At 49.0% G+C, this 24,711-nt stretch overlaps 8 protein-coding genes across 8 annotated transcripts; 5 read left to right on the forward strand and 3 right to left on the reverse strand.

Annotated features, from left to right (window-relative positions):
* Positions 1-5,545: 5,545 nt before the first annotated feature.
* L228DRAFT_268128 (hypothetical protein) lies at positions 5,546-7,064 on the forward strand (the record flags this gene model as incomplete). Its single annotated transcript, XM_018335082.1, has 2 exons — positions 5,546-6,542; positions 6,733-7,064. The coding sequence occupies 2 exons, from the start codon at positions 5,546-5,548 to the stop codon at positions 7,062-7,064; spliced, it is 1,329 nt and encodes a 442-aa protein (XP_018188299.1).
* A 3,128-nt stretch (positions 7,065-10,192) lies between these two features.
* Positions 10,193-12,721, forward strand: L228DRAFT_135187 (hypothetical protein). The gene is made up of 2 exons (XM_018329127.1): positions 10,193-10,863; positions 10,932-12,721. The coding sequence occupies exons 1-2, from the start codon at positions 10,330-10,332 to the stop codon at positions 12,555-12,557; spliced, it is 2,160 nt and encodes a 719-aa protein (XP_018188300.1). The 5' UTR covers positions 10,193-10,329; the 3' UTR covers positions 12,558-12,721.
* A 523-nt stretch (positions 12,722-13,244) lies between these two features.
* Positions 13,245-14,323, reverse strand: L228DRAFT_135156 (ribosomal protein S9/S16). Its single transcript, XM_018329126.1, has 4 exons — positions 14,177-14,323; positions 14,074-14,096; positions 13,883-13,954; positions 13,245-13,709 (listed from the first exon to the last, which is right to left on the reverse strand). Exons 1-4 carry the CDS (start codon positions 14,220-14,222, stop codon positions 13,419-13,421), a joined length of 432 nt encoding a protein of 143 aa, XP_018188301.1. The 5' UTR covers positions 14,223-14,323; the 3' UTR covers positions 13,245-13,418.
* L228DRAFT_282833 (RCC1/BLIP-II protein) lies at positions 14,277-15,551 on the forward strand (the record flags this gene model as incomplete). Its single annotated transcript, XM_018336048.1, has 1 exon — positions 14,277-15,551. Exon 1 carries the CDS (start codon positions 14,469-14,471, stop codon positions 15,549-15,551), a length of 1,083 nt encoding a protein of 360 aa, XP_018188302.1. The 5' UTR covers positions 14,277-14,468.
* Positions 15,552-15,961: 410 nt separating this feature from the next.
* Positions 15,962-17,615, reverse strand: L228DRAFT_268132 (DNA repair protein rad9; the record flags this gene model as incomplete). The annotated part of the gene is made up of 7 exons (XM_018335083.1): positions 15,962-15,982; positions 16,030-16,143; positions 16,197-16,759; positions 16,817-17,032; positions 17,098-17,236; positions 17,290-17,451; positions 17,502-17,615. The coding sequence occupies 7 exons, from the start codon at positions 17,613-17,615 to the stop codon at positions 15,962-15,964; spliced, it is 1,329 nt and encodes a 442-aa protein (XP_018188303.1).
* Positions 17,616-17,668: 53 nt separating this feature from the next.
* L228DRAFT_260889 (hypothetical protein) lies at positions 17,669-20,074 on the forward strand. Its single transcript, XM_018334291.1, has 7 exons — positions 17,669-17,976; positions 18,069-18,296; positions 18,349-18,476; positions 18,531-18,575; positions 18,634-18,781; positions 18,835-19,763; positions 19,823-20,074. The coding sequence occupies exons 1-7, from the start codon at positions 17,840-17,842 to the stop codon at positions 19,858-19,860; spliced, it is 1,653 nt and encodes a 550-aa protein (XP_018188304.1). The 5' UTR covers positions 17,669-17,839; the 3' UTR covers positions 19,861-20,074.
* Positions 20,073-22,862, forward strand: L228DRAFT_247130 (thiamin biosynthesis protein (Thi-4)). The gene is made up of 12 exons (XM_018332567.1): positions 20,073-20,319; positions 20,378-20,559; positions 20,619-20,701; positions 20,761-21,145; positions 21,200-21,359; positions 21,415-21,565; positions 21,618-21,683; positions 21,748-21,856; positions 21,913-21,931; positions 22,016-22,212; positions 22,306-22,385; positions 22,487-22,862. The coding sequence occupies exons 1-12, from the start codon at positions 20,267-20,269 to the stop codon at positions 22,526-22,528; spliced, it is 1,527 nt and encodes a 508-aa protein (XP_018188305.1). The 5' UTR covers positions 20,073-20,266; the 3' UTR covers positions 22,529-22,862.
* L228DRAFT_247131 (AAR2-domain-containing protein) lies at positions 22,720-24,549 on the reverse strand. Its single transcript, XM_018332568.1, has one exon. It carries the CDS (start codon positions 24,337-24,339, stop codon positions 23,125-23,127), a length of 1,215 nt encoding a protein of 404 aa, XP_018188306.1. The 5' UTR covers positions 24,340-24,549; the 3' UTR covers positions 22,720-23,124.
* Between the last annotated feature and the right edge of the window lie 162 nt (positions 24,550-24,711).

Below are 24,711 nucleotides of genomic sequence, written 5' to 3' on the forward strand. Positions count from 1 at the left end.
ATCTTGCAAGGCAGGCCTTGACTGCCGGCAGTTCAATCCCGGCTCCCTAGACGACATTTTGGAAGCGGATAAATATTTCGGCTGGTGATTTATTTACAGCATGGGACAGAATTTTCTTGTTTTGTTTTCAAATCATGCATTTCACATGTGGCGAGGACTCATCATTTTTCATGGCTGGAGAATCCCTTGAAACGTCTCGCAGCAAGGACGGAGGGCATCTGATGCCTGAGCGTCGGATGATACGTTCCTCAGATGCGACATCACATTGTTTGCTGGGATCCCTCTCGGAGAATACTTCCTTTTTGCTCTGTTTTGGAATTTCATATGCATTTTTATTCAGATTTTACTGCCGAAAACTGCCATGTCCGAGGCAGCATGATGTCAAGATTTCTTCGGACGACCGGGATCACGCATGTATTGCTGCGCCGTCAATAATGTGAGGTCGACCTGTCATCATCTTGTGTCACATCAACGCTCTCGGAGATACTCGTACTGCTAACGCTGCGCGCCCTACTTGATGTAGCGAAAACGCGCCGAGATCACAGCCCGTGCCACAGCAAAAATATATACGACTGATGATGATTCACCCACAAAAATAGACTTTTTTTTTTACAGAGGTGAGACATATGAGGAAAGGAGCGGGAAAAATGATTTGCCATGTTTAATAATAATTTTTTATCCCCTATTGTTTTTATTACTCAATGGATTTATGTGCAGGCGTATTTTGAGGATAAACAGAAAAAATCTGCCATTACGGTGCATTGGCGCTAAGGTTGCCACGAACCGGAAAGCGATCCCCAATGGGCGCGTTCAAGTTTCACAAGAATCACCGACTTAGACCTTTAGTCTCACTCTTATTTTTCGCTTTGGCGGCCGTGGGTAGACGCGGTACGAGGAGAAGGACTCTTACCAAAGTCAAAATTGTCAGTAGTGAACCCCCTTTCGGCTGCTAAGATCTTAAACTGTTCAAGCAGGCCACGAGATTCGCGCAGATGACAGATGTGATAGTGTACCTTAGGTTTCTAACTTTCCACTTACCCGTCTGGCGGGCCCTGCTTGAGACCAAAAACCACGGTCGGTCGATAATGGTCAACGACCGTTATACCATAGCAAAGACATTTATCACATACATATATAACCTAAACCACGAGACCACGCTCTAAGTTAAGCAACATGTTCTTGCACACTTTCTGATTCGCGATCGCGAACGATGATTTATTTCCTGGATGGCACCACAATTAACCCGACCACCCCATAGGCATGGGCGACCCAGGGTTTGCCGGAGAAGTCTCGGATCAGCTCCGGGAGCTGAGAGAGATGCAGAAATCCTGACATTCTGCTCCGCTCAGCGGGTCTTTGTGAGCAACACAAAGCGAATCATAATTGGTTTCGAGATTTCATGACCTTTGCCAACGTTCTTGTGTACTGTACGGAGGGGAGCTGAGCTGGACCCCCGGCCCGATGAAAGAATCACATCTTGTCTTTGCGAACACCTTGTCGGCCAATAGCAGCACCATACCTATTTTTGCAGACAATGGATGGGTTGGTTGCGAGCGGACTTTTGTCTCTTTGCTCTGCTCAATTTCCCCAATCAGCAGCGTGGCCGAGTTTCTCCTTCAGCTGCCTAGATTCGTAAAGCAGGGGGAAAAGTTATTTTGCCTGGTGACCCCGCTTGCAGGTCTTGGACAACAGCCATTCCGCTCACCTTTGAGCAGGCTCAGGACATCACTCGAGCTTTCTTGGCTCCCTTTTTTTTTTTACCTTCGTTCGTGTGGATCTCGAGCCCAATTGAGCTCTAATTTGCATGGAGAAAGGATTTGCCTACGTGCATAGCCTTATTTCTCTGCTCCGCAGTTACATTCTGCGTTCATAGGAGGTTGCATGGGACAAAGCAATCATTTGCCATCATCCCCTATTACTTATCATTTCATTTTGCTACAGGACCCACGTTGACAGCATCAATTATGACTGCTTATTTGTTGATTTTGCTGGGTTGGGCAAAACGGCCCCACCATGCCGACACAGGTTAAAGCACCTTTCTGTCGATATGTTTCTTTGAATGCTTGTGGCGGTCGGCTTGCAGTTGTTTGGTTCATGCGACTTCGGCCCTTCCGGATGTTGTTTGAGGATTTACTTCTCTCCTGACACCAGTGAGCTACAGCACTTTGTGCATGAGGCTTGTGATAGTGGTGGTGGCCACCAGCTGGGCGAGGGAGAACTACCGGGCCTTGCGAATGCCCATGACCATGATGACCATGTGCTCTGGGTTTGGCAGGGAAGGCCCTTGGTTTCATGGCCGAATACCAACATCATTGCAAAACCCACGAGTGGAGCATGTCTTAGTCACGTAGTTGCACACCTTTTTTCTTTTTAGTGCTCGAAGATCCTCAGCCCCCTGTCGTGTCAGTCGCTCGCAACATTTCTCGGACCTCCTCCGGCGCGCCACAGAGCTGGCCCGCGGGTGCTGCTCATTGATCGTCCATTATTATCCATAATTGCTACTTTGACGATGATGATGATGATGATGATGAAGAAGAAGAAGATGAAGCTAACTGATGAGCAGGTACCTACTTTAGCTTTCATGTGCGGGTGAGCTAAATCATGTCCTTTGATACTACAGCAGCAGCAGCAGCACGATTTCTCACTTGCTGTTTCTATGTCCTCGCTTGTCTAAATAATCCCTCGTCTCGCAAACGGGGGATGGGATCCCTGTTCGTGTACAGAGGGTACGAGGATTCTCTGATATCAGTGTTCCGGCAACTTCCAGCTGGAAAATCCCCCCCCCCCCCTTGCTCAATATGACATTATGGTTCCCCGTAAACTTGGGAAAACCTTCTGCAAACGAACAACAAGAGAAAAACGCGTCTCCGCTCCCAATCTCAACCCAACCGATACCCTTGATCCGGCATATTCCATCTCAATTATCCCTGTTTCTGCGACCGAGTCCTGTACCTTTCTATGACAACTCTGCCGTCGGAATTGGTCCTGGGAGACAAGGTACCGGCCTGTATTTATTGCATCCGCTTTGCCCCGTAACACGTCCAGCAGGGCCTATTACCTTACGCACCAAAAACAAATGCTTAGAAAGCTTCCTAGGGTAGGGACTCTTGTGATTACGGGAGGGTGATCCTCCTTCCCTTTCCCTGTCCTTACCGTAGTACTCTCCAACCCCGGTACACACAAGTTTCGTTCGGGCTACCGTCCTTAGTCTGTCCCATATCGCCAAAGAGCGTTGGGTTTCGCACCGCCTGCTGTCATATTACGATCGGTGTGTCTTTCGTAAGCTTAGCTGGATCACTTTTTTGTCCGGGGGTCAATCTCGCCGCGACCATTCCCTTTTCTCCCATCAAGTAACCATTGCGAGCGAGCAAGGTTCTTGATCCCCGGAAGAGAACCGCATCAAAACACAGGTGCAACAATTTGGATTATATGAACACAATACTGTCGTAATTCCGCCTTTTTGCGCAGGCATCTTGGGTTGTCCTTGTCAATCCACGATGCTCAAATAAGGAGATGTTTCCGTTGTCTGAGAAAGAAGGAAATTATAAAAAGGCAACGGAGAGGAAACAGATACGGTACCGCCGAAATCAAATCAAATCAGCTGGCCCCCACCTCCTCTGGCAGAAAAAAAGTGGCCTTTCTAGCTATCTACAGTAGAAATCGTCAGGCCACGACGTTTTGGCCTTTTTGCTGTCATCTCCCTTGCCGAGCACACATTCTGCCACCCACCCATCCGCCCCCCCGACCGTTTTGGACCCAGTTAATAATCACTTTTTTTCAGTATCTCTGTAACTTATTTTGCCCTCGTCCTCTATCATCGTGAGAAGAGAAGGGCCCGCCTTGTTGCCACTAGCCCAAGAAAGAGGGTCCTCTGCAAAAGTGGAACGGATTCGATTCGAGACTGGTCGGTGAGATCTACGCTAGGCCACCGCATATACAGCATCGGCCACTCATCACCGCGAACGTCCTCGCTTCCCCTACTCTTTTCATCACGGCTACGACGTTGCGCTAACGTAACACCCATCGAACACAACACCTTTACCTTTCCTTGATTTTCTTTGCCTTCCTGGCGCGTCCGGAGGAAGACGAGTGTAGTAGAGAGAGAGAGAGGGAAAACATCCGCGGAACGCTGAAAGCGGTCTGTGGCTACAACTCTTTTTATTTTTTGCCTGTCGAGAAGCGCCCCTTCTGGTTGGCTGATCGGCGATTGTTCGCTGGGACCACACCCTTCACATTGTTGGTTTGCGAATTTCGCCGTTCGGTCAAACGAGATTCGACGCATCTTGCCCGTCTCGCCCTCCGTTGCGTCTTGTCTTCTCTTTCACACGCGTTTTGCCTCCCCGCCTGCGCGCAGGCACCATTGGGCTAAACTAGTCAAGGAGCGACGGATTCGACGCTAGATTCAATCAAACTATTCATTTTACATCCGGCACTTGGAGAGTTTCATCACGACATCGGGCCCCATCTCCCATCTCCCATCGTCCTCGAGGGGCGAAATAAGAAAGGGTCATTTCGATTTTAGTGCTTTGAGATAGCTCCAAAAGCAGCTGAGAGTAGCTTGGTGCCATCATTTTCAACCACCCGACAGCCCCCTTTGGGTTGAATCTCTTTGTGTCTTCTCTTCGCTCTTCTTCTCCGTTCTCCACTTGGGACGGACGCACGCACGCACGAACACTTGCCAACCCGTTTCAAATCCCACCAACACCAACCTGACCCATCAGCAACCCCCCCCTAGTCCCCTCAGCGTCTTTTGTCGTGACAACCCGGCAACCACGCGCAACCTTGGGTGCCGCTTCCAATCGCCCAGAGATTTGACCTTTCCTACTCCGGCGTCAACGTTGTCATCGACCACCTAGTACGACCAGACAAGCGAAGTCTGCTTCGATCGAAGCCAACTTCGGCGGTACGAACGCTTCTCACATCTCACCGCGGCGCCACTTTAGGGTTTAGCCACCCAAGCAGAGCGAAGCCGGTCACTGCGCCCTCTTTTACCACACACACCCCTCCACCCCCCCCCTCCCTCCTCTCTGGTCCCAAAAGGCTTTTCGCGGTCATCTAAACGGACTGCCTCTACCCGAGCGGCCGGTCCAATTCGACCTTTAACCACACTTGCTCCCCCCCAACTCGCCTCTTAGACCCAAGTCCACGTCTTACACCCGTGCTCTTGGGTCAAGCACTACTACGCCCCAAAACTCCCTTGTCTTTTGATGCACGCCGGCGTCCAGCAGGACTTGACCACGAGCAACCCTTTTTCCTGCACTACACAGACACACCGCCGACTAAAGTAGCTCCCGGCTTCGAATACACCGGTCGTGCTGTTCGTCTTCGAACGAAGGAAACATCGTCACAGAGTCGATTGAATCCCTTCTCTGGTCCGTCAGGTCCTCCTTGCACACTCGCAAAACTCCTCCCGTCGCGTCGAACACGTTTTCCAACAGAAAAAAACAAGTGTCGACCTTCTGTCTCCTACAAGGGCTTCCCCATTGCATAACGGACGGCTAGGACCTTCCGCGATTTCTTCTGCACGAACCTCGTGTGCCGTAGTATGTCCACGGCCTATTCTTCGCACTCCGTTCAACCTGTCAACGGTGTTCCTTCGAGTGCAAGTCTAACTGGCTACGTGAGCGCTCCACAGCAGCTTATGGACAGAGGTGCTTCCGATTACTCGCAGTCAGGTTTGCGCGCGTCTTTTCCACTTGTGAGCGAATCTCAGTCTGAAGGATCTTTGCCAGATCAAGCGTCTGCTGCGCAGTACCCGGCCGGTCAGGACGTTCGTCCCTCAAACTTTTCATCCTCCGCCACGCCCACGTCCGAGTACGGCATTCATCCTTCGTCGGCGCGTTCAGGCTCCTTTCCGGAATACTTGACGCGTCCGCAGTATCCCGAGGGAACTGCTCGTTACCATCCTCCTAGCAACCAGAGCGCCAGCACTGGAGGTATGGCTCAAGCAACAAGTCCGTCCATGCCTTTAGCAGCAGATGGACACACAAATGGCCATCGCACCACGCATCACGTAAAGTCTGACCCCGATCTGCCTATAGATCCGTCCATTGCCGCGTCGAGTCCCACCTATCCTCCGCCAACCCAATACTCGCCTTATCCGCCCCAGCACGACATGACCCAGCCGTATCCCGCCCATCCGGCCGCGCCGCAAATGTATCACCGCCCAGAGTGGCAGTATGCGCCCGCAGGACACGCGCATACCCTCCCCGGCGGCGCCTATGGCCACCCTTCGCCCGCCACCACGGTATCAGCAGCGTCACCGGCAGCCACCGCGGGACCTCGTCCTGGACAGGTTGGGCTCGCTTTTCCAGACAGGAGATACTATTCTAACGCGCCACAGCAGCCCCACCTCTCTCAGGTGTACTCCTTTGTGCCCATTCCAGGCGCGCAGCAGCACAAGCGCCCGCGTCGTCGTTATGAAGAGATTGAGCGCATGTACAAGTGCGGCTGGAATGGCTGCGAAAAGGCATATGGCACGCTCAATCACTTGAACGCGCATGTTACCATGCAGTCCCACGGCCAGAAGCGCACTCCTGAAGGTACCGTGTTCTTCCTTTTGTCTTCTTTCCTTTTTTTTTTTTTTTTTTTTTTTTTTTTCACTTTCTTTTGCGCCCGTGTTGCCATTGTCCATTGTCTTTGAGCAATTGATGAACCATGTGCCTCTTTTTCCAATTCCTTTCCCCCCGCCTGCTTGTAGCAGCTTGCTAACGGTTTCATACCCTTTGGCAGAATTCAAGGAGATTCGCAAGGAGTGGAAGGCACGAAAGAAGGAGGAGGAGAACGCGCGCAAGGCGGAGGAGGAGAGACAACGGCAGGCGGCTGCTGCTCAGGCAACCCAGGTTGACGGCCAAGCTGCCGAAGCTTCCCAAGCGCCTGCGGCTTCGACGTACCCGCCAGGTGTGCGCCCTCAGCTCCCGCCCATTGGATACGCTCCGGCTGGTGGTCAAGTTGCCGGACAATATGCGGCTCCGAGCGGTGGCATGGATCAGATGCATCAACTATATTCCAACTACGCTCAGTCGCCTTATACGCAAGGCAGCCAGATGTACCAACAACGTTAAAACACCCTTGCGTGGATGATGGAGGCGGACATATCACCCTGATGCGCCTTCAGCAAGTGATCAGCCAATAGACTGACGCCACTCGGGTCGTTTTCATTTGTTTTCTCCTACCTCGCAATCCGTTCTCTCGCTTCCTTGACCAAGGGCAATTTGGCTGTTTCTGCTTTGGTCATGCGGAACATTAATGGGTAGTCCTGAACATAGTGGGAAAAAGATCGCATGCGGGTGTCGATTTCCATGTTTCGTGTGCCTTGGCGGTCAAAATTTGTCTAGACGTTGTGATTGCGATCATGTTCCTTTTTCCTTTTTTTCCGCTTTTTTATTTTTCTTCCTTTTTTCTTCCGTTTTATACTTTTTTGTCTATTAATATCTTTTATCCTTTTCTTTTCCGGTTCATTTGCCAAATTCGGTTGCGGCCTTGATTGCGCGTTGAATTTCCATTCCAGAGAAAAATTTTCGTGCTTTTTCACATTATTCATACGAATCTCACAACGGGGGGTCAAGGTCTTTGATTTGTTCTCGCTGGTCCTTTGCAATATCGCTTCACAACCCGGGGTGGTATCAAATTTATACCTTGTATTTGTACCAGTACTTTTCTGTCTTGCCGATACATGCAAGCTTCATGCTGACATGGGGCTCGTGCCACGCCATTGCACTCATCTGAGGGGATCCTCATCCCGCTCAATATAAGATGTGACATGCTGGCGGGGAGTATGCTATCGGATATGCGCTGCTGGCAATTGTGACTGATTTGATGGACAAAAGGTTTCTGAATGACATGGCTCCGCGGTCAAAGAGGCTGTACAAACACATATTCGCCAGGATTTGGCCACCTTCCGGCACATTGTTTCGAAGATTTGCTCTTTTGTTTTTGTTATTCCACCTGATCTGTTTTCTTCTCCTCTTCTTCTAGCTGCTCTCTTTTCCTGTACATACTGGGGAACGTAATATGATTTCAATCTACAATTCGCCGACCAATGTTTGCAATCTCCCATGTGGGATTCTTTTAGGACGAAAAGTCTACTCCAGAACCCAACTAGATACGGATAGCGTTCCAAGCCGGCTCTAACAGGTTCTGCTTGGCATTTAGGTATGCAAGACATCAATTAGAAGGCGACAGGGCCACGGTTTAGTGAGGAACGGGCTCAAAGGTAGAGGATAACCGTTTCATCGGACCCTCCCGCCCAGCCGGCCACGTCAACTTTGCACGAGGGAGATGATAGCGTGACGCCGAAAGAAAAGAAACGAACAACGGCCGGTGAGACGGCCCGGGTTAGCGAGTTGCGATGTTAGGAAGCTTTCCTAGGGCTGTCTCCCTGCAGAATACGTAGGATATTTTGAAAAAAGGGAGACTAACACTAGCTGTGGCCTAAAAAAACCCGCCCTTGAGATTGTGCTTAGAATAAAACTATATACCTAGCATGTAGTGCTTTCGTTTCCTCTGCCGGTGCCAAACCTAATTGCAGTCCATTCGCGCATTTCGATATAGACTAGCATACGGACATGTACAGGGAAACACTAGCATTAAAGCGTTGCCAAACTGTTGGGCGGGGGTATGTCCAATGTCTTTGCAGTGATATTACCTGTGCTATTGCATCGCATCCGAGACACACAAATTTCTATTTGAATAGCGTGTTTAAGAGGAAAACCGCAAAATGTAGCAACATGATTTGCCTGCCAAGTGCTTACATTAGGGTTGGCTGAGAGGGACAAGGCTAAGGTATGTTAGTATAAGCCAGGCGCAGAGGTGTACATTGGACGGCGTGACAGCGAATTTTCTTTTCGATTTAGTCGCACTGGTTCAGTTCAAATGTGGCTATATCTCCGCCAGAACCTTAGCCATGGTACCGTTGGTACGGTTAGGTCAGTTAACCAAATCACATCGGCTAATTTGGGCGTTACAGGGAGGGTTTCTGCTCCCTGGGTCACTGCCGAGAGGTCGGGTTGGTAGCTTGGGAGGAGGTTAACTAAGGTAGAGGCGCACTAAACCTACGGGTACTGCTGTACTGTACGCAGCACTGTACATGTACCTCGGTACCTCTAACTGCCTTGATCTTTTGCCGAAAACGATTTATGCGGAGAGGGACCTTGTACCTTGGGCGAACGTGGGACGGAAAAATTGCCGTGGGGTAAAAATGGGAAAAAAAAAATATAGTACAATTTCTTCAACGACGAACGATGGGGCGGTTTGATAGACACCTAGGTGCTTGAGCTCCCCCCATCGGATCCTAGGTAGGTAGTGACATAAGGTATTTCTCCTCGTGCCTTACATTAGTTCTTCCGGCCTGTCCCAGCAGGATGGAACAGCATGGCGTCCGCCGCGGTTCGTCCTTCGCTCCCCTCCCCTTTCAAACCCGGCTTTAACTCTACCTTAGGCCCATCTGCCGGCACGTCACACAGCGTCGGGCTCTACTTTAGCCCTTGATCGGTCGCAGTCCCAGATACCCGGTTGCTCCCACATGTCCGGCGTCGAACTTGCTGTGCGGGTTAACGGTTGGCGTCGATAGTTCAGGAAGACCAAAACTTTGGGGTGAATCAGGCTGAGGGGGGAAGATCCCTTCCCCCGCCCCAACCCATGGGGTCAAGAGATGATTCATCCCCCCCCGGAGTGCACCGCAGGGAAAAAAAAAAAAAAAAAAAAAGCAAACCACACTCATACCCCAGTCCCCTTCTTCAGACCCTTCAAACTTCCCCTAGTTGTTCACGCTGCCGCCGCTATGGATCCCAAGGGACCTAAGAGAAGATTTGTCAGGTTTTACTGGCCAAATCCAACGGGTTCGGAGCCCAGTCTTTAGTGCAGACATGCTCCCCCATCCTCGTGCCAGACAAGGCTTCGAGGACCTTCAACTACCAGGATCCTGCCTACCTCGCCTAACATGCATGTCAACTTTTCGGATCTTGTCTCTGCCTTCGGCCCCGGAGCACAAGCACAAACCCCGACAAACGCCTCAGCCTCATCAGACTACTAGGATGCCTTGTACACATAATTAACAAATAGGCTGAGAATGCTTGAATCTTTTCAAGCCAGGATACCATGATATATGAATTTTGCGTTCAGGGAAATTTAAGAGGGGCTGATTTGTCTTCTTGGCCGAGTACTTGTTTTTATTCTTGCACAAAATTGGTCGCCTGCGCTTTGATCACGTGACTGAAAATCTACCGCGCGCTTGACTCTCCGAAAAAGTTCACCGCCCGTCGAAACGACCATGGACTGCTGACCAGCACGTCTTGTGAATAATATTGCCCCTGCTCGAATTTGGCAGCAATGGCTCCCTGTTCCGGCTGCTTAAGTCGATATCTACGAGCCATAGTGTCTCTCCAGCCCCAACAGGCTCAACGTATTGGTCAGCAGACCTTTCGACACCGAACACGAATTCCTCAGTCTGCGTCGTTATGGTCTCAGCGATCATATGCCACTGCCGGTACCGCGACAGTAGAACGGACCGGGTCAAGAGCCAATGACGGCGCTGGATCTTCCAAAGCCGACGTCTCTCTACAAGCAAGCAGATCAGTGCAGTTGGACCTACGTCCAGCGTGGAAACAACAAGGGAAGAGGGCGCCTACAATTAGAGGAGCGCCAAGCCCCAGGGAACTACAACGGAGAATCAGTTTTATGAAAGACCCGCTAGTGCTCGCGGACTATGTACGCAAAGCCATAGAACGAGGCCAATGGACGACTGCGGTGGAGACAGTCCGGCTTGCAAGCAAACAAATGTCTTGCACCGTCAGCTGGAATCATCTTATAAATGAACAGTTCGTACGAGGGAGAGGGCATGAAGCGTTTAGAATATACAATGAGGTATGAAGTTTCTCCAAGAATTATAGTATTTTTTGGGGGCCACACTGCTGACATTTTTCTCAACCAAGATGAAAAAACGGGGACAAACCCCCGACAGCCACACCTACACCTTGCTCCTTCGAGGTTTTGCGGATCTCGCTATGCATCCTTATGCTGTCGGTCGTGCGCTTTCTATATACCACTCACTCTACGCGCCAAACTCACCCATCAAGCCATCTATCATACACACCAATGCTGTACTCAAGGTGTGTGCGCGGGCCAACGATATGGACTCCCTATGGGGAGTAGCGGCAAAGCTCCCGGAGCAAGGAAGAGGAGCACCCGATAACATGACGTGGACCACCATTTTGAATGCCGTCCGTCAAAGCGCAATCAAGGACGCGATCCCTGGAGAGCCCGAAGAAACGGGTAGCCGTCGGCGCGAAAAGGCCATTCTTGAAGGCAAGAAAATGTGGGAAGACATTGTGTCGAATTGGCGCCAGGGAAACCTACGCGTCGATGAAGAGCTCGTAGGCGCCATGGGCAGACTTTTGCTCATAGGCAGCCGGCCAAAGGACTGGGACAGTGTTCTTTCTCTGATCGAACAGACAATGGACATTCCGCGATTAGCTCCACGACTAGGAACCAGCGCGAGACCAAGTATTCCCGTGGCAGTGGCGCGCTCTCCCGCCACAGAAACCTCTGAGAACGAAGCAGCACAACAACAGAATGAAGAAGAAGAATCTATCGGCCCCAACGGCACTTTTGCTCCACCCGACGCCAAAACGGCACTCAGTCGCGCTGGTCGCGCTGGTACCTCCGGCCGCAACCAAGCCGTGCCTTTGAGCTTCGCCAAACCCACCAGCCCTACTCTCTCACTTCTCCTCCAAGCATGCATCAAAATGCGAGCCAAACAACTGGCCTCTCACTACTGGGACTTACTCACCGACCCTACCGGCTACGGCATCCAGCCCGACGCAGAGAATATCCACAACTACCTGCGCATCATGCGGCTCAGCCGATCCAGCCGCGACGCCGTCGCCCTCGTGGACCGGTACATGATTGGCCGGACCGCCAAAGTCCAACCGACCCGCAAAACGTTCCGCATCGCCATGAGCGCGTGCGCTCGTGACAAGATCAACCCGCGTGCCTTGGACCATGCCTCGGAATTGCTCTTGCAGATGCTCACTACGATTGAAGAACCCGATATCCGCACACTCATTAGCTACGTCGACCTCGCCAATGAGTCTGCCGCCTCCAAGGACGGCCAGGTCGTGCTCAATACCCTGTCCAACTTGAACCCGGCCATTGTCAATATTCGCAGTTTCCTTGCATATGGTGGCCACGTTGCCAGACAGGAACTGCAAGCTTCAACCAAGGGACCCAGATCTTCTTCTTCCTCTTCTTTTTCTTCTTCGACTTCGTTGTCGACGTCGTCGCCACTCGCCCAACAAGTTGATAAACAGACTAAAGAAGACGCGCTCGAACTCGTCAGGAAACTCATCAGTAGCTACGATCGTCTGCTCAATAACGGCATGGTCCCCCGCGAAAAATACGGCGACTTGCACAAGGAGCGCAGCAAGCTCGCTGCCTTCCACACGCGGTATGGTAACCACCCTGGCCAGGCGAGCTGGCGGAAGAAGAAGGAGGAGAAGCAAAAACTGAGAGATCAGAAGCGAGGCGCAAAGGCGCGGGTTCAAAAGGAGGAAGAATAAGTCTGCGGATTTGTTTCGTTGTCTGAGTATCATCTTGCATTTCACGTGTCTCAGAGTATATCTTGCATTCTACCTATATATATCAAGACAAATGCGCCGTGAGATGGAATATGGAACATGGAACATGGAAGAAAGTTAAAACGTTGCCTTGAGGGAAGTGGTTATTATATGTAATTTTTACTGTGTAATATATAATTGATAGATATACGGAGTATTGGGCGGCATACCTGAGAGACAGAGGTTTCAGGTGTATAGTAGTCCTTTCATAAACATCCAATGGGAAATATTAGCAGGGTGGGAACTACATGTACGATGAGAAATATGGCATATGGCATCTGGTGAAGAATGGGCTTGGCCTGTCATGTTGGGAAACTTTAAATCGACAAATCTTTCAGAGATCACTCTTTCAGAGGTCACTCTTTCAGAGGTCACTCTTTCAGAGGGGCAAATGATGGGTGGGTATGGGCTGAGCTGGGCTGGATGCTCTCTTTTCGAGATGAGAATGCCGGAATGACTTGAGGAAATGTATTTGTTTCAGAAGAACTGCATGAACCGCTAAAAAGGTTCATCGGAGCCGCCGCACAGTATGAAGGGGAAAGGTGCTTCCTGACGTCCCATGTCCCATTGAAATCACAATATCTCTGACCACATAGAAACTCCCGGTCGAAAAGCAGCAATAGCCGTGGCACATAGGTAGGAAAACTGCACGGTTTGTTCCAAGATCCAAAAACCAGTTTTGTTTACTTTTGCTCCATTGGCGATATTACCAGCGAAAAAGATAGGTACACAAGGGCAAGAGAACCGAGAAAGACGCTGCTCCACCCATGCCCACCCATACCACCAACAACCCCACAAAATAATTTAACGGTAGGACTTCTGGAATCTCGAGCGGGCACCCTTACCGCCGAACTTCTTGGGCTCGCAGCGTCTGTTGTCGGCGACGAGGAGGGTTCTGTCGTACTGGACAAGAGCCTGCTTGAGCTGGTTCTTGGAGTGCTCGTCGACGAACTTCTGGTAGTAGGCGACGATGGACTTGCCAATGGCCTGGCGGATGGCGTAGACCTGAGAAGTGTGACCACCACCGGAGACGCGGACGCGGATGTCGACACCAGCGAACTTGTCAAGGCCGAGGATCAGGACGGGCTCGTAGACCTATTTTTCCAAACAATTCGGATCCCAACGTTAGAAAAAACATATTCCAATTCATGCCTTTTTTTCATATCCGGGATATTCGACGACTTTCAAAAGCGTGCAAGATCTTGAAAAGATAGAATTCTCGTCTTCGGAGGGGGAAATGAAAGGATTCGAGAGCGGGTTGAATGTACCTTGAATCGAAGGATCTCGGGCTCAACCAGAGAAAGGGGCTTGCCGTTGACCTTGATAAGACCCTTGCCGGCCTGTCGAATTGATTGTAATACGTTAGACTCGGGTTTTTTGTTCACTTGGATTCGCAAAATAATATCGATTATATCGTATCGTTGCGATTTCTTGCTACAGTGGAATTCCTATTGCGTACCTTGCAGTGGGCGACGGCGGTAGCTACAAATCATTCAAAAGTCAGCATTTCCCTCCAACACCATAATCTTGATCCTCCAAGATGCGCCTGAGTCCTTGCTCACCAGTCTTCTTCTTGCCGAAGCATTGCACACTCTGCGTGGAAGCCATGGTTGTGTCTAGAGGCTTGCGCGAGCGTGGGTCGTGGGGTATGATGGTCGTCGTCGTCGTCGTCGCTGGCTTCTCACGAATCTCGCCTGTCTCGCAACATTCGGAATTTCGATGTGCGCCCCCTCGGTTAGCAACCACGCTAAGGGTTAGAGACCTTCCAGACTTCCGACTACAGCGCTACGGAGCCGCCTTGAGCCGCAAGCGATCCCCCTGGACCCTATCAAAACGACTCCCAGCCCTATCGTGATGCTTTATGCTTTTGGGTCAAACGGCTCTGGCCAGCTCGGTTTGGGTCATACAGAAGATGTCTCGATTCCTTCTTTGACAACCTTGCCAGCGGGCGAAGAATCGCAAGCACCTTTAAGAATTGTTGCTGGTGGCAATCATACATTGGTACTTTTCCCATCTGGAGCGATATACGCTGCTGGAGAAAATGATAATGGGCGATGTGGCCCAGTAAACGACGCGGAAAGCTCACAATCTACATTTCGGCGTGTTTCTTTTACTGATAGAAATGGCATGCCCATTGATTCATTCAAATTGTGTTCGGCGACGTGGGCGGCATCCACATTTGTGACTGCCGACAACCAAGTATTCAGCTGCGGCTCTGGGCAAAAAGGAGAACTCGGATTAGGGCCCGAAGTAAAGGATGCTAGAGTGCCTCAAGTGATTGCAAACTTTCCTCCCCCGGAGACCGAAATAGTTGACCTGTCTGCTTGCATGGGCCACACCATCGCACTACTTTCAGATGGAACTGTCTACGGTTGGGGAGCAAGCCGCAAAGGACAACTTGGGGTTGTAGAACCCGCCTTGTGGGGTCCCAGCAGAATATCTGGCATTGACTTCTCTGTAATTCGTGCAGCTTGTGGTCGTGAATTTTCGTTTTTCAAAGGCAGCCAAGGGCAACATGTCGTCCTGGGTTCAGACAAATGGAACATCATCTCAAACGCTCCTGCGTCTTCGTCTGAATGGAAAGACGTTGGTGCTGGGTGGGGAAATATCGTACAGCTTTCTTCAGATGGCGGTCTGAGTTCCTGGGGAAGGAATGATCACGGGCAACTTGCTCCAAGAGCATTGCCAAAAATTGAGCAGATAGCTATTGGAAGTGAGCATACTCTAGCATTAACGACTATGGGAAAATTGCTAGCATGGGGCTGGGGCGAACATGGCAACTGTGGTCCTAACGGGGATGGCGAAAACAAGTCATGGAACGAAATTAGAGTGGATGATAATTCATCTCTTTCAATTAGCTCGATTGGAGCGGGATGTGCTTCTAGCTTTCTCTGGGCTGTGGAGGAAGGCCATGCCTCGCAACGTCCTCCAACCTGAAGATAACACCAGCCAGAATTGGTGTTGGACGATGTCTCTGAAAAGCTAACGGAAGCCTGATCGATTGTTGTCGCCGAAAGATTGCCTGGTATTACATAGCGGAGAATAGCAGGGCTAAATCAGACACAATTGCGTTGCAACATAGCCCTGCACCGCCATCAACTCTGCAAATCCACCTCGTACTTTCGTCAAAGGGCGCAAAGTTTCCCACGAAAGTTCGAATGTCGAAATGGATTTTTGTGCCCAAGACGGCCTTCACAATATCGACCTACTAGCTCGGCCTGCGGATGTATGGAATTAAGATTAATATCTAGCCAGTGGCTCATCACAGAATCTGTTTTGCCGAATGACTCCTTAGATTAGCTTTCTTGATGCGATGCGGTACTGTTGCGTTTCCACAGTTCATTTTATCAGTCGAACAATCCGCGAACCTAGACTATGTTAGTCGATGCCAAAACTTTTCGAGTAGCCCACGCACTTCTGATAATCTCTGGGTTGGGGCTATCCTCATGGTCGAACTGTCGTTAGGAGGGTTTTGAGATGATTCATTGGTGCCACGCTCGTCGTTGCTGAAGTGCATGGCAACGCCGTGCTACAGGGACTGTTAGCGCAAGGCTTGAGTGATATGACGGATGGTATTCATACATGATCGCCGCTAGCATCCCAGCCAAGAACGTCCTCACTTTGGTCTACCCGTTGATAGTCGTCCCATTCTGCGTCCTCGTCTTGTGGTACAAACAAACTTTCAGGATCAAGACTCGCCTTCGGAGGTGGAGGTGAGGGCCGAGGTGTCCTTTGCGTGAAACTCTCGGAGGCATACTTATGTGAAGCTGGACGCTGAGGAGGTGGCATGCTTGATGCTGAATGTGCGCCGACTGGCACGGAAGCCATTCTTGATCCATCTCTAGTGAGAAGCCGGCCATCTGCGGATAGCGCCGGTGCAGGAGTAGTAGAACTAGCTCGATAATCTCCAATCGTCATCAATGTATACTTGCAAAGCATACCGTCGCCTTCGTAGGTAATTTGAAGTGGCCTGCTGGGTAGAGAATAGCGTGCTGAGACACTGGTGCTGATCGTATCAGCGTGCATAACAATAGCCTTGAAATCTTTCACGGAAATTGCAATATGCAGCCTTTCCTCGACAGAGAAATCCTCAAATTCAAGCGTGTCGATAGCAACAGATGTCTGCAGCGGTTGCTTAAGAATCTCTTTGGGCAAAAAAAAAGTATTAATAATCGTCTTCTCACCCAAAGGCGCATTCTCACCTTTTCCATCCGTTATTTTTTCAGTATAACTGGTAAACGTGACTCGACCATTCTCTTTATACATGTCCAGTTGCTCAGTCTTTGGACCGAAGTAATCAATGAACTCCCTCAGGAGGCGTGATTGGATCTGCCACCGGTTGACCACTGCATTGTCGTCGAACAAGGCATGCATAGCCTCAGCTGGCTCGTATGTCAACTTGTATGTTTTCACCACCCCTTATGAACAACAATGAAATCAGTGATCTCGCCCTTGAAGACTTTGGCGCATATCATATACGAACCATGCATGCATATCATGCGAATCACAAGCCTGCATTCCGCCTTGTCCGGGCGGTCCTCAAGTGCTATCTCACATTTCTCAACGGCAGTATCTTTCTCTTTTGGGTCACTGATCCGCCCTTTGAATACAGAAAGGAGCGCCTATAAAAATTCACGTTAGAGACGGAAAGTTGCATTTTTTCTTCTATCCATACTTTGTTGTAGATCCGGCATGCGAATGGCCGCTCGTCTGCATCGGTTGCAGGCCTGCCCCTCGAAATCCCTGGCGAATAGCGATAGCGAGTAAAGAACCTCCCGCCATTCAAGACGAAAGAGGCATGGGCAGATTTGGAAGTGTTTATTGTAGATAGTATCAGCTGAAGAGTGCGTCAGTGATAGTTCAGAATACGGAATTTGCTAGTCCTACTTCATGACGATGCGCTTCGATATACACAGATTCACTGAACTTGGCCAGGCATATGATTGCATCATGCACTTTGTTGACCGAATCTGGTGTTAGAGTAGAGCTTAAAAATGTCATTTATATTATATGTTTTGGCTGTGGAGCTGCACAAGTTGACTGGAAGGATTGAACGCCTAAAACTGAAGTGTGATTAATATTATTCGGCTTCCGTCGCGTCTTCCGCGTCCGCGTTCCGCGTCAAGCGACGTCACAGGGAGAAAAGGCAAAACATCACGAATAAATAATGTCGAATGCAATTCCATCATAGTTCAAACGCCTAAACATTCCTCAAACTTGATATAATGACGATTACACTCCCTGACGATGTTTTGCATTTGATTTGTGAGGAGCTATGGCTGCAGCGAGACTTCAATACTCTGTTCCAGTGCGCTGTCTCAAGTAAAGTGCTTGCTGCACCTGCTTTAGCAAGTCTTTATAGGTGAGATTGGGTTGAGCATCGCCTGCCGAATATCTGACATTTGCCACTTTGTCTATTCAGTATTACCTATTATTGCTCTGACACGATAATAGGATGCACAATGCTGCGCCCGTGACTTATTCAGGAAGTGAAGAAAGAGGACTCGGCAATGCTGTCCTTGCTGAGCAAATCGTGAGGAAATGGGTGTTGTTATGGCGATCAATAATACTTTCAAGCATGAAAAAGACATTATTTCCTTATTGTCGATATATCCGGACATTGGATTTGCGAGATTTGGTAAATCTCTTTGAAGATTCCCGGTTCAAAGGCAAAATCCGCAAGTCAGTCGGGGCTTCTCCAGATTTGATGGCAAACGGCTAATTGAGTGTGCAGGTTGTTCTTCACTGGCGATCTTGCAAGATATGATATTGAAAGCGCCGAAAGCCAAAGAGCACCAAAGAGTAAAGCCAAAAGTGCGCGAACATTAGACAGCGTATCAGCCGTCGACGGCATCGGAGAAGGTGACTGCTCGGAAATTCCAACTCTGTTGTGAAACGCTAACATACAATTCCTAGTTGTGACCCAAGCTACGCCAATGCTTGATAAGCTTTCTGGAAATGGTAAATATACTTCTAAGGCAAGCATGGACGTTTGCAACTGATCATTTGATGCATATAGTTCTACCAAGTGCGCTTCCTCGCTGGGTATCCAGGCTGCCTCGGCTTCAGTCTCTAGAACTGCTTCAGGGTGCTGCATTAGAGACTGGAGTTGAAATACGCATAAATGAGACCTGCTCATCTTTTAAGTCTTTGAGTGTCTTCGAATGGTAATCATCACGCGCTTGCTCCGGGTCGTCTAAATAGCTGACTGTTTGATAAGGCGAGCACCTGATGCGGACGCCCGATTGGCCAGCTTTCTGCAAGGCCTGCGTCCTCAGACATTAGAATACCTCGAGATCATAAGCTTTTCCGAGATTCAAGCGCAAGGATTTGAGGCTCTGAATCATCATCGAGATTCGCTGAAAGAGTTGAGACTGTCCAATTTGAATACAGAGGCTATGCTGGCCCTCCCTAAACTCAAAGATTGCACCGCTTTAGAAACGCTATACCTAGAGACTACAACCAGGGGCATGGACCTAGAAGCGACACAAAACGATATATTTGTTGAAGTCATTTCCTGGCTACGCAGCTGTAAAAGTCTGCAGGAGATTTCCATCAAAAAGTTCGTCAATGGGCCTGCACTCCTATCACCGCTACTTTTAGACAATGATATACATTTAACGGGCTTGGAGTTGGAGGGTTATAGCATGGCGGGAAATCGGGCATTTCACCAGGCTCTGGCCCATCAACAAAATCTCGAAAGGATTACACTCAAAGCTGACGGCGAAGACGTCGTTGCGGATGACTTAACGACGATTGTCAACTCTCTCTCTAAGCTCACCCGCCTCCGGGTCATCAGGCTGCTGGAAGGCTGCGAATATTTCAACGGTCGACATCTATGCGACATCATTGAGAATCTGGCCTATCTAGAAGAATTCTGGTCGGGCGGTTACGGGATCGTAGATGATATTTGGAAACCATTTTCCAAGCTTGGCAATCTCAGGACGCTTTACTTCAGCGCAGTGACTGCGTTCACCTACGGAGGAATCCTTGATTACATCTACCATCTGGACACCGGGAACAAGGGCATGGCACTTTCGATCATGAATGCTGACCCTGATTCAAAATTGAGCGACGAGGAAATTGCCACAATCCGTGAAGTGCTGGCGGACCGAGTGGATGGAAGATTTGAGTTTGAACTTCTGAGAGGTAAATTCACAGAACAAAGGCCCCCACTCGAATATTCTTGAGACTAATATTTGCTGTAGATCCTGACGTTTCCGAGTTTGAAGGGGACTCCGATTGATGTAGTTATAATTTCTATAATACATGTAGTTTAGTTATACTTTGACGTGTCGTTCACTAAGAGCCTTAATCTAAGGGACTCCGAGATCGGCAGGTTTACCACGTTGCCGCTAAAAGCGTCCCCCAGTAAGTCTCCTGATTTGGGGGTTTTGATAGTGATATCTTAAGCGAATTGGTCCCGGAACGTCAGACAAATAACTTATAAAAAGCGCAAGTTTTAAATAAAGCACTTTTGCCTCGTTGTGGGCAGATAACTACGTGATGGAAAGATAAATCATGCGATGATTTATTGTATTCGTCTTGAGTGGTAATCGATTTAAAGTAGTGCACGGCTCGCTTATACCTTGAAAAGTCCCCAAGACTTTCTCCATCGTCAACCTTACATTTAGTAGAATAAAGAGGCGCCGATGACTGGCCGAAGGGTACTTGTAATTGCGGGCTCTGACAGCTCTGGGGGAGCGTAAGTATAATCCTTGCGCCTTATGCCAATCTTTCATACTGATAATCTCAAACCGAAGTGGCTTAGAGGCCGATCAAAAGGTCATTGCCGCTCATGGCTGTTACGCAATGACCGCAACCACGGCCTTGACCGCACAGAATACGCAAGGCGTTTTTGATATACACAAAATCCCTGTCGACTTTCTGAAAAAGACCATTGACCTAAACATTGATGATATTGGTGTCGATGTCGTCAAGACTGGTACGATAGCAACGCATATATTGTGACTCGAAAAGTATTACTCACGCAGTTTTTAATAGGAATGCTCGCTTCAGCAGAAGCAATTGACGTGGTGGCCGATGCATTTAAACGGCACAATATTCAGCTGTCTGTTATTGACCCGGTATTGCTCTCCAAAATCTGCATTGAATGTCATTGAGAACTCATATTTTCCGTGCAAAGGTTATGGTTTCCACCAGTGGCTCTCAATTACTCCCCCAGACCGCTGTCCAAGGGTTGAGAGAGAAATTGCTACCAATGACTACTATTCTTACTCCTAACGTCCCCGAGGCAAAGTTGCTTCTGAAGGATGCAGGCAAAGATTTCAAGGAGCTTCAAACTCTGGATGACGTTATCGAGCTAGCAAAAGCCGTCCAGTCACTGGGGCCAAAGTATGTCCTACTCAAGGGTGGTCATCTTCCTTTGACCAAAGGCAGACTTGTGTCAAGCAGTGAGGCTGAAAAGCATACTGTGGTTGACATATTGTTCGGCGAAGGCCAGACAACGATTATCGAGTCAGCCTATCAAGACGCAAAGAACACCCACGGAACTGGCTGCTCATTAGCATGTGAGTAAAACAAACTCAGCGCGGTCTTCAGATCTCCTGACTCACAAACTCAAGCCGCAATCGCGTCCAACCTGGCCCTCGGAAAACCTGTCATTCAGGCAGTGAGATCGAGCTGTCAGTACGTAGAAGCAGGAATCAGGACCAGCATAAACAGAGGCAAGGGCAGCGGCCCAATTAACCATTTCCACTCAACCTATACGCTTCCTTTTGCACCGTATGTCCATCTCTAAACCTGCTGTCAAGTTCTTTTCCCGCTTACCCTTCATTAGTGGACATTTCGTGGAGTATCTGCTTGATAGGGCCGACGTCAAGAGAGCATGGAAAGCGCATACTGAACACGAATTCGTTCAACGTATGGCCGATGGTACTCTCCCACTCGAGTCTTTCAAGTACTATCTTATTCAGGATTATCTCTACTTGGTATGTCGAATTATCTGTGCGGTTCTCAAAAAGCCACTCACAATTTCTCCAGATACAATTCTCCAGAGCAAACGCTCTTGCCTCATATAAAGCGAAGACCATAGAAGATATCAATATGGTATGCAGCACCTCTCAAAATTTGCATGGCTTTTCTCTCAATGCCCTTACTGACTACATTATAGTCTGCACAAATTGTTCAACATATTCATGAAGAAATGCAACTGCACATTGACTATTGCAAGGAATTTGGAATCTCTAAAGAAGAGATTGAGCAACATGAAGAGAGCCAAGGTTTGCAAATCGCATCATTACCTAGTTTGCTAATTAGTTGCTGACCGTCGTTCTAGCTTGCACTGCTTATACAAGGTCTGTTCCTGGAAAAATCGTCAAATTGTCACCTTAACGCCCTGCAGGACCGGAATGTTGGCTCACATTCAACTTTCTATGTAGATACGTTTTGGACGTTGGTCAATCAGAAGATTGGCTTGCCCTCCAAATCTCTCTCGCGCCTTGTCTAATAGGCTATGGAGTGATTGCACAGCGACTTTTCGAGGACCCAAAAACGCTTCGTGACGGCAATATTTACTGGAAATGGATCCTCAACTACGCAGCCGATGACTTTCAAGAAGCTGTGAAGATAGGATCGGGTAAGTACTGCGAGCCTTTTGTAAAATGATTTCGACTTCTGTTGGGATCACATGTATAAGGTGCATATCACTAACTTGCATTGCTCGTTCTAGAACTCCTGGAGAAGCATGCGATGCTTCAATCACCCGCTCGCATTGAAGAGCTCGTCAAAATATTTATTCACGCAACAAATGTAAGTGCGGTCGGTCCATATTGACATCATTGTAGTTCGCAAAAAAAGAGATATCGTAACTTTTGCCCGGAACGCTTTGCTAATAACCCTTCTGCTTGCAGATGGAAACCGGCTTCTGGAGTATGCAGCCTACTCAAGTATAATTACGATCTGGGATCCAAGGAGAACTATAGACGGGAACTTCGTGTACTATGCTTTGACGATGCTACGAATAGACTATTCAAGACTCATTTACTGGGAAGAATATCACCTACATTTGTGCATGGGGTATTGATGGCATGAAGGGAAGAAGCAAATTCACAAAATGAATTTCGTTTCAGCCTACTTCTTCACAAGCACTACAGCTAAAGCTAATGCGACCCAGCATTTGATTGTACATTTGACTAAACTATCCTCGGCGGTGCTTTTGCAGTCATAAAATACAAGAACACCCGTATCACGGCAATAAAGTATGCAATAAAAGGATACAAGAGCCACCACCCAAGCCCCGTGAAGCACGTGAAAGCAATTCAAATGCTCTTGAGAAAACTCCGTAACACCCTTCGCGCAGAAATCTATCAAATTTAGACCGGCTCCAAGTGATATACGCCGGATCCTGGATTTTACGCCCATATGCCTGGAAGATAAGAAGAAGACCATAAACTCCCAAGTGTGCTAGCAAAGAATACCCATAAAGGAAAAAAAAAAGGGGCTCGATGGGACCGGCAGACCAGGAAGAGGTATAAGGTCGAGAAGTTGACTAACTGTCGTCGATCCTTAAAGAGGCATAATCTTCAGGAAGATCCACAACAACAGGCGCGTACTCCCCAGTCTCATCGTCATAGTCGTACTCATCGATCTCGACCTCAACCTGTTCGCCATCTTCCAACTCGAGCATACCCCTGCGAAGATAGGAGCCCGTTAAATCCCAGCCATACTCTGACTTCAGAAACTCTTCAAGCTCTGATAGAGCATCGAGCACGGTACCGACATCGTCTTCGTCATATTCTTCGACCCATCTTCTGAAACTCCTGATGAGTCGCTTGAGCATCACGCCCCCTTCATCCGTGAGGTCGAAAAGGCCTCCATCAACATCATCACAATGTTGGAGTTGCACTTTGAGGGCCTTGAGGAAGCGCACAAACAGGTCCGGCCGAGTCTTGGTAGCGGAACGACTCGTAAAAAGAAGACTGACGATCCGTCTCCACTGTTCAAGACACGAGTAGTTGCCCAACGTCAGGACCATGAGGAAAGTCATTTGCAATTCGCCAATAATCTCATTCTCCAGGCGAAATGAGCAATGCCTGTCGATGATGAAGCCCAATGCCCAAGAACGGTCCTGGGCACCTTCTGTCCGCTCACGGCCGATAGCTCCTTCCCGCCATGTCCGTCGAAGGTCGACGGGCAGAAAATGGAGCTCATGCCCGGGTTCTTCGCCAGCCGCATTGCTCGGTAGACCGGCAATCTCCTCCAGATCCTCTTTTGCAGAACTTGCGGAACTTAGTGCCCAGTGACTCCAGTCGCCCCGCGTGATCCTCGTCAGTAATGTGGGAGTAATGCAGTCGGTCAGTGCTTGCCAATCGTTTGTTTCCTCAACAGGCTCATCATCGTCCCTTTGCCCCACGGTTTGACGGTATGGACTAAGTCCTTCTCGCCAGATTGCACCAAGGTTGGCTCTCCACCGGAGTTGCTCAGCTTCGTCCTTCTCGTCAACGAGCTCCTCTTTTTCCGCGTCCCATTTCTTGATCAATACCTCTGCCGGTTGCGAGCTTGGGCGCTCGACTCTTAGCCAAACCCCGTGACGAACAGAAGATGAGTTATTGATTGCTGTGAAAACGAAATGCAAACCCGGTGGCAAATGCTTGATTCCATGAAAGCGTGGTGATGTGGTAAAGGAGAGTAGGTCTATGCCACATAGTGCAGATGGGGGCACATCAAGCATAAGAAGTACGGCTTTGTCGGTACCTTCTTCCATATTAACGGTTCGATTTCCACCAAATCAGACAGAAAAACTAAGTTTAATCTCGGGAGCAGATGGCGTAGCAGGTTAATGAACTTGAGGATTTCAACTTGACAGAGAGATGTTTCCCAAGCCTATTCAGCACCCGACACACTGGATAGCTTGATATGAAGTTCGATCATTCACACCTTTCGTTCGCTAAGGCCGACTAACATTTTCTTGGATTTTGCTTTCGCCTGGAAAAAGACTTTTTACAGACCATATATATTTTGTCTTGAGTGACACCATCTGAAAAATCACTGAGATACAACAAACCATACAATGATGACTAATCAAGTTTCTACAAAATGTGTTGCGGCAGAACCGGATGCGGCGAATTGACATATG

This window comes from Xylona heveae (assembly GCF_001619985.1).
Source record: "Xylona heveae TC161 unplaced genomic scaffold L228scaffold_5, whole genome shotgun sequence".
Taxonomy (NCBI): Eukaryota; Fungi; Ascomycota; class Xylonomycetes; order Xylonales; family Xylonaceae; genus Xylona; species Xylona heveae.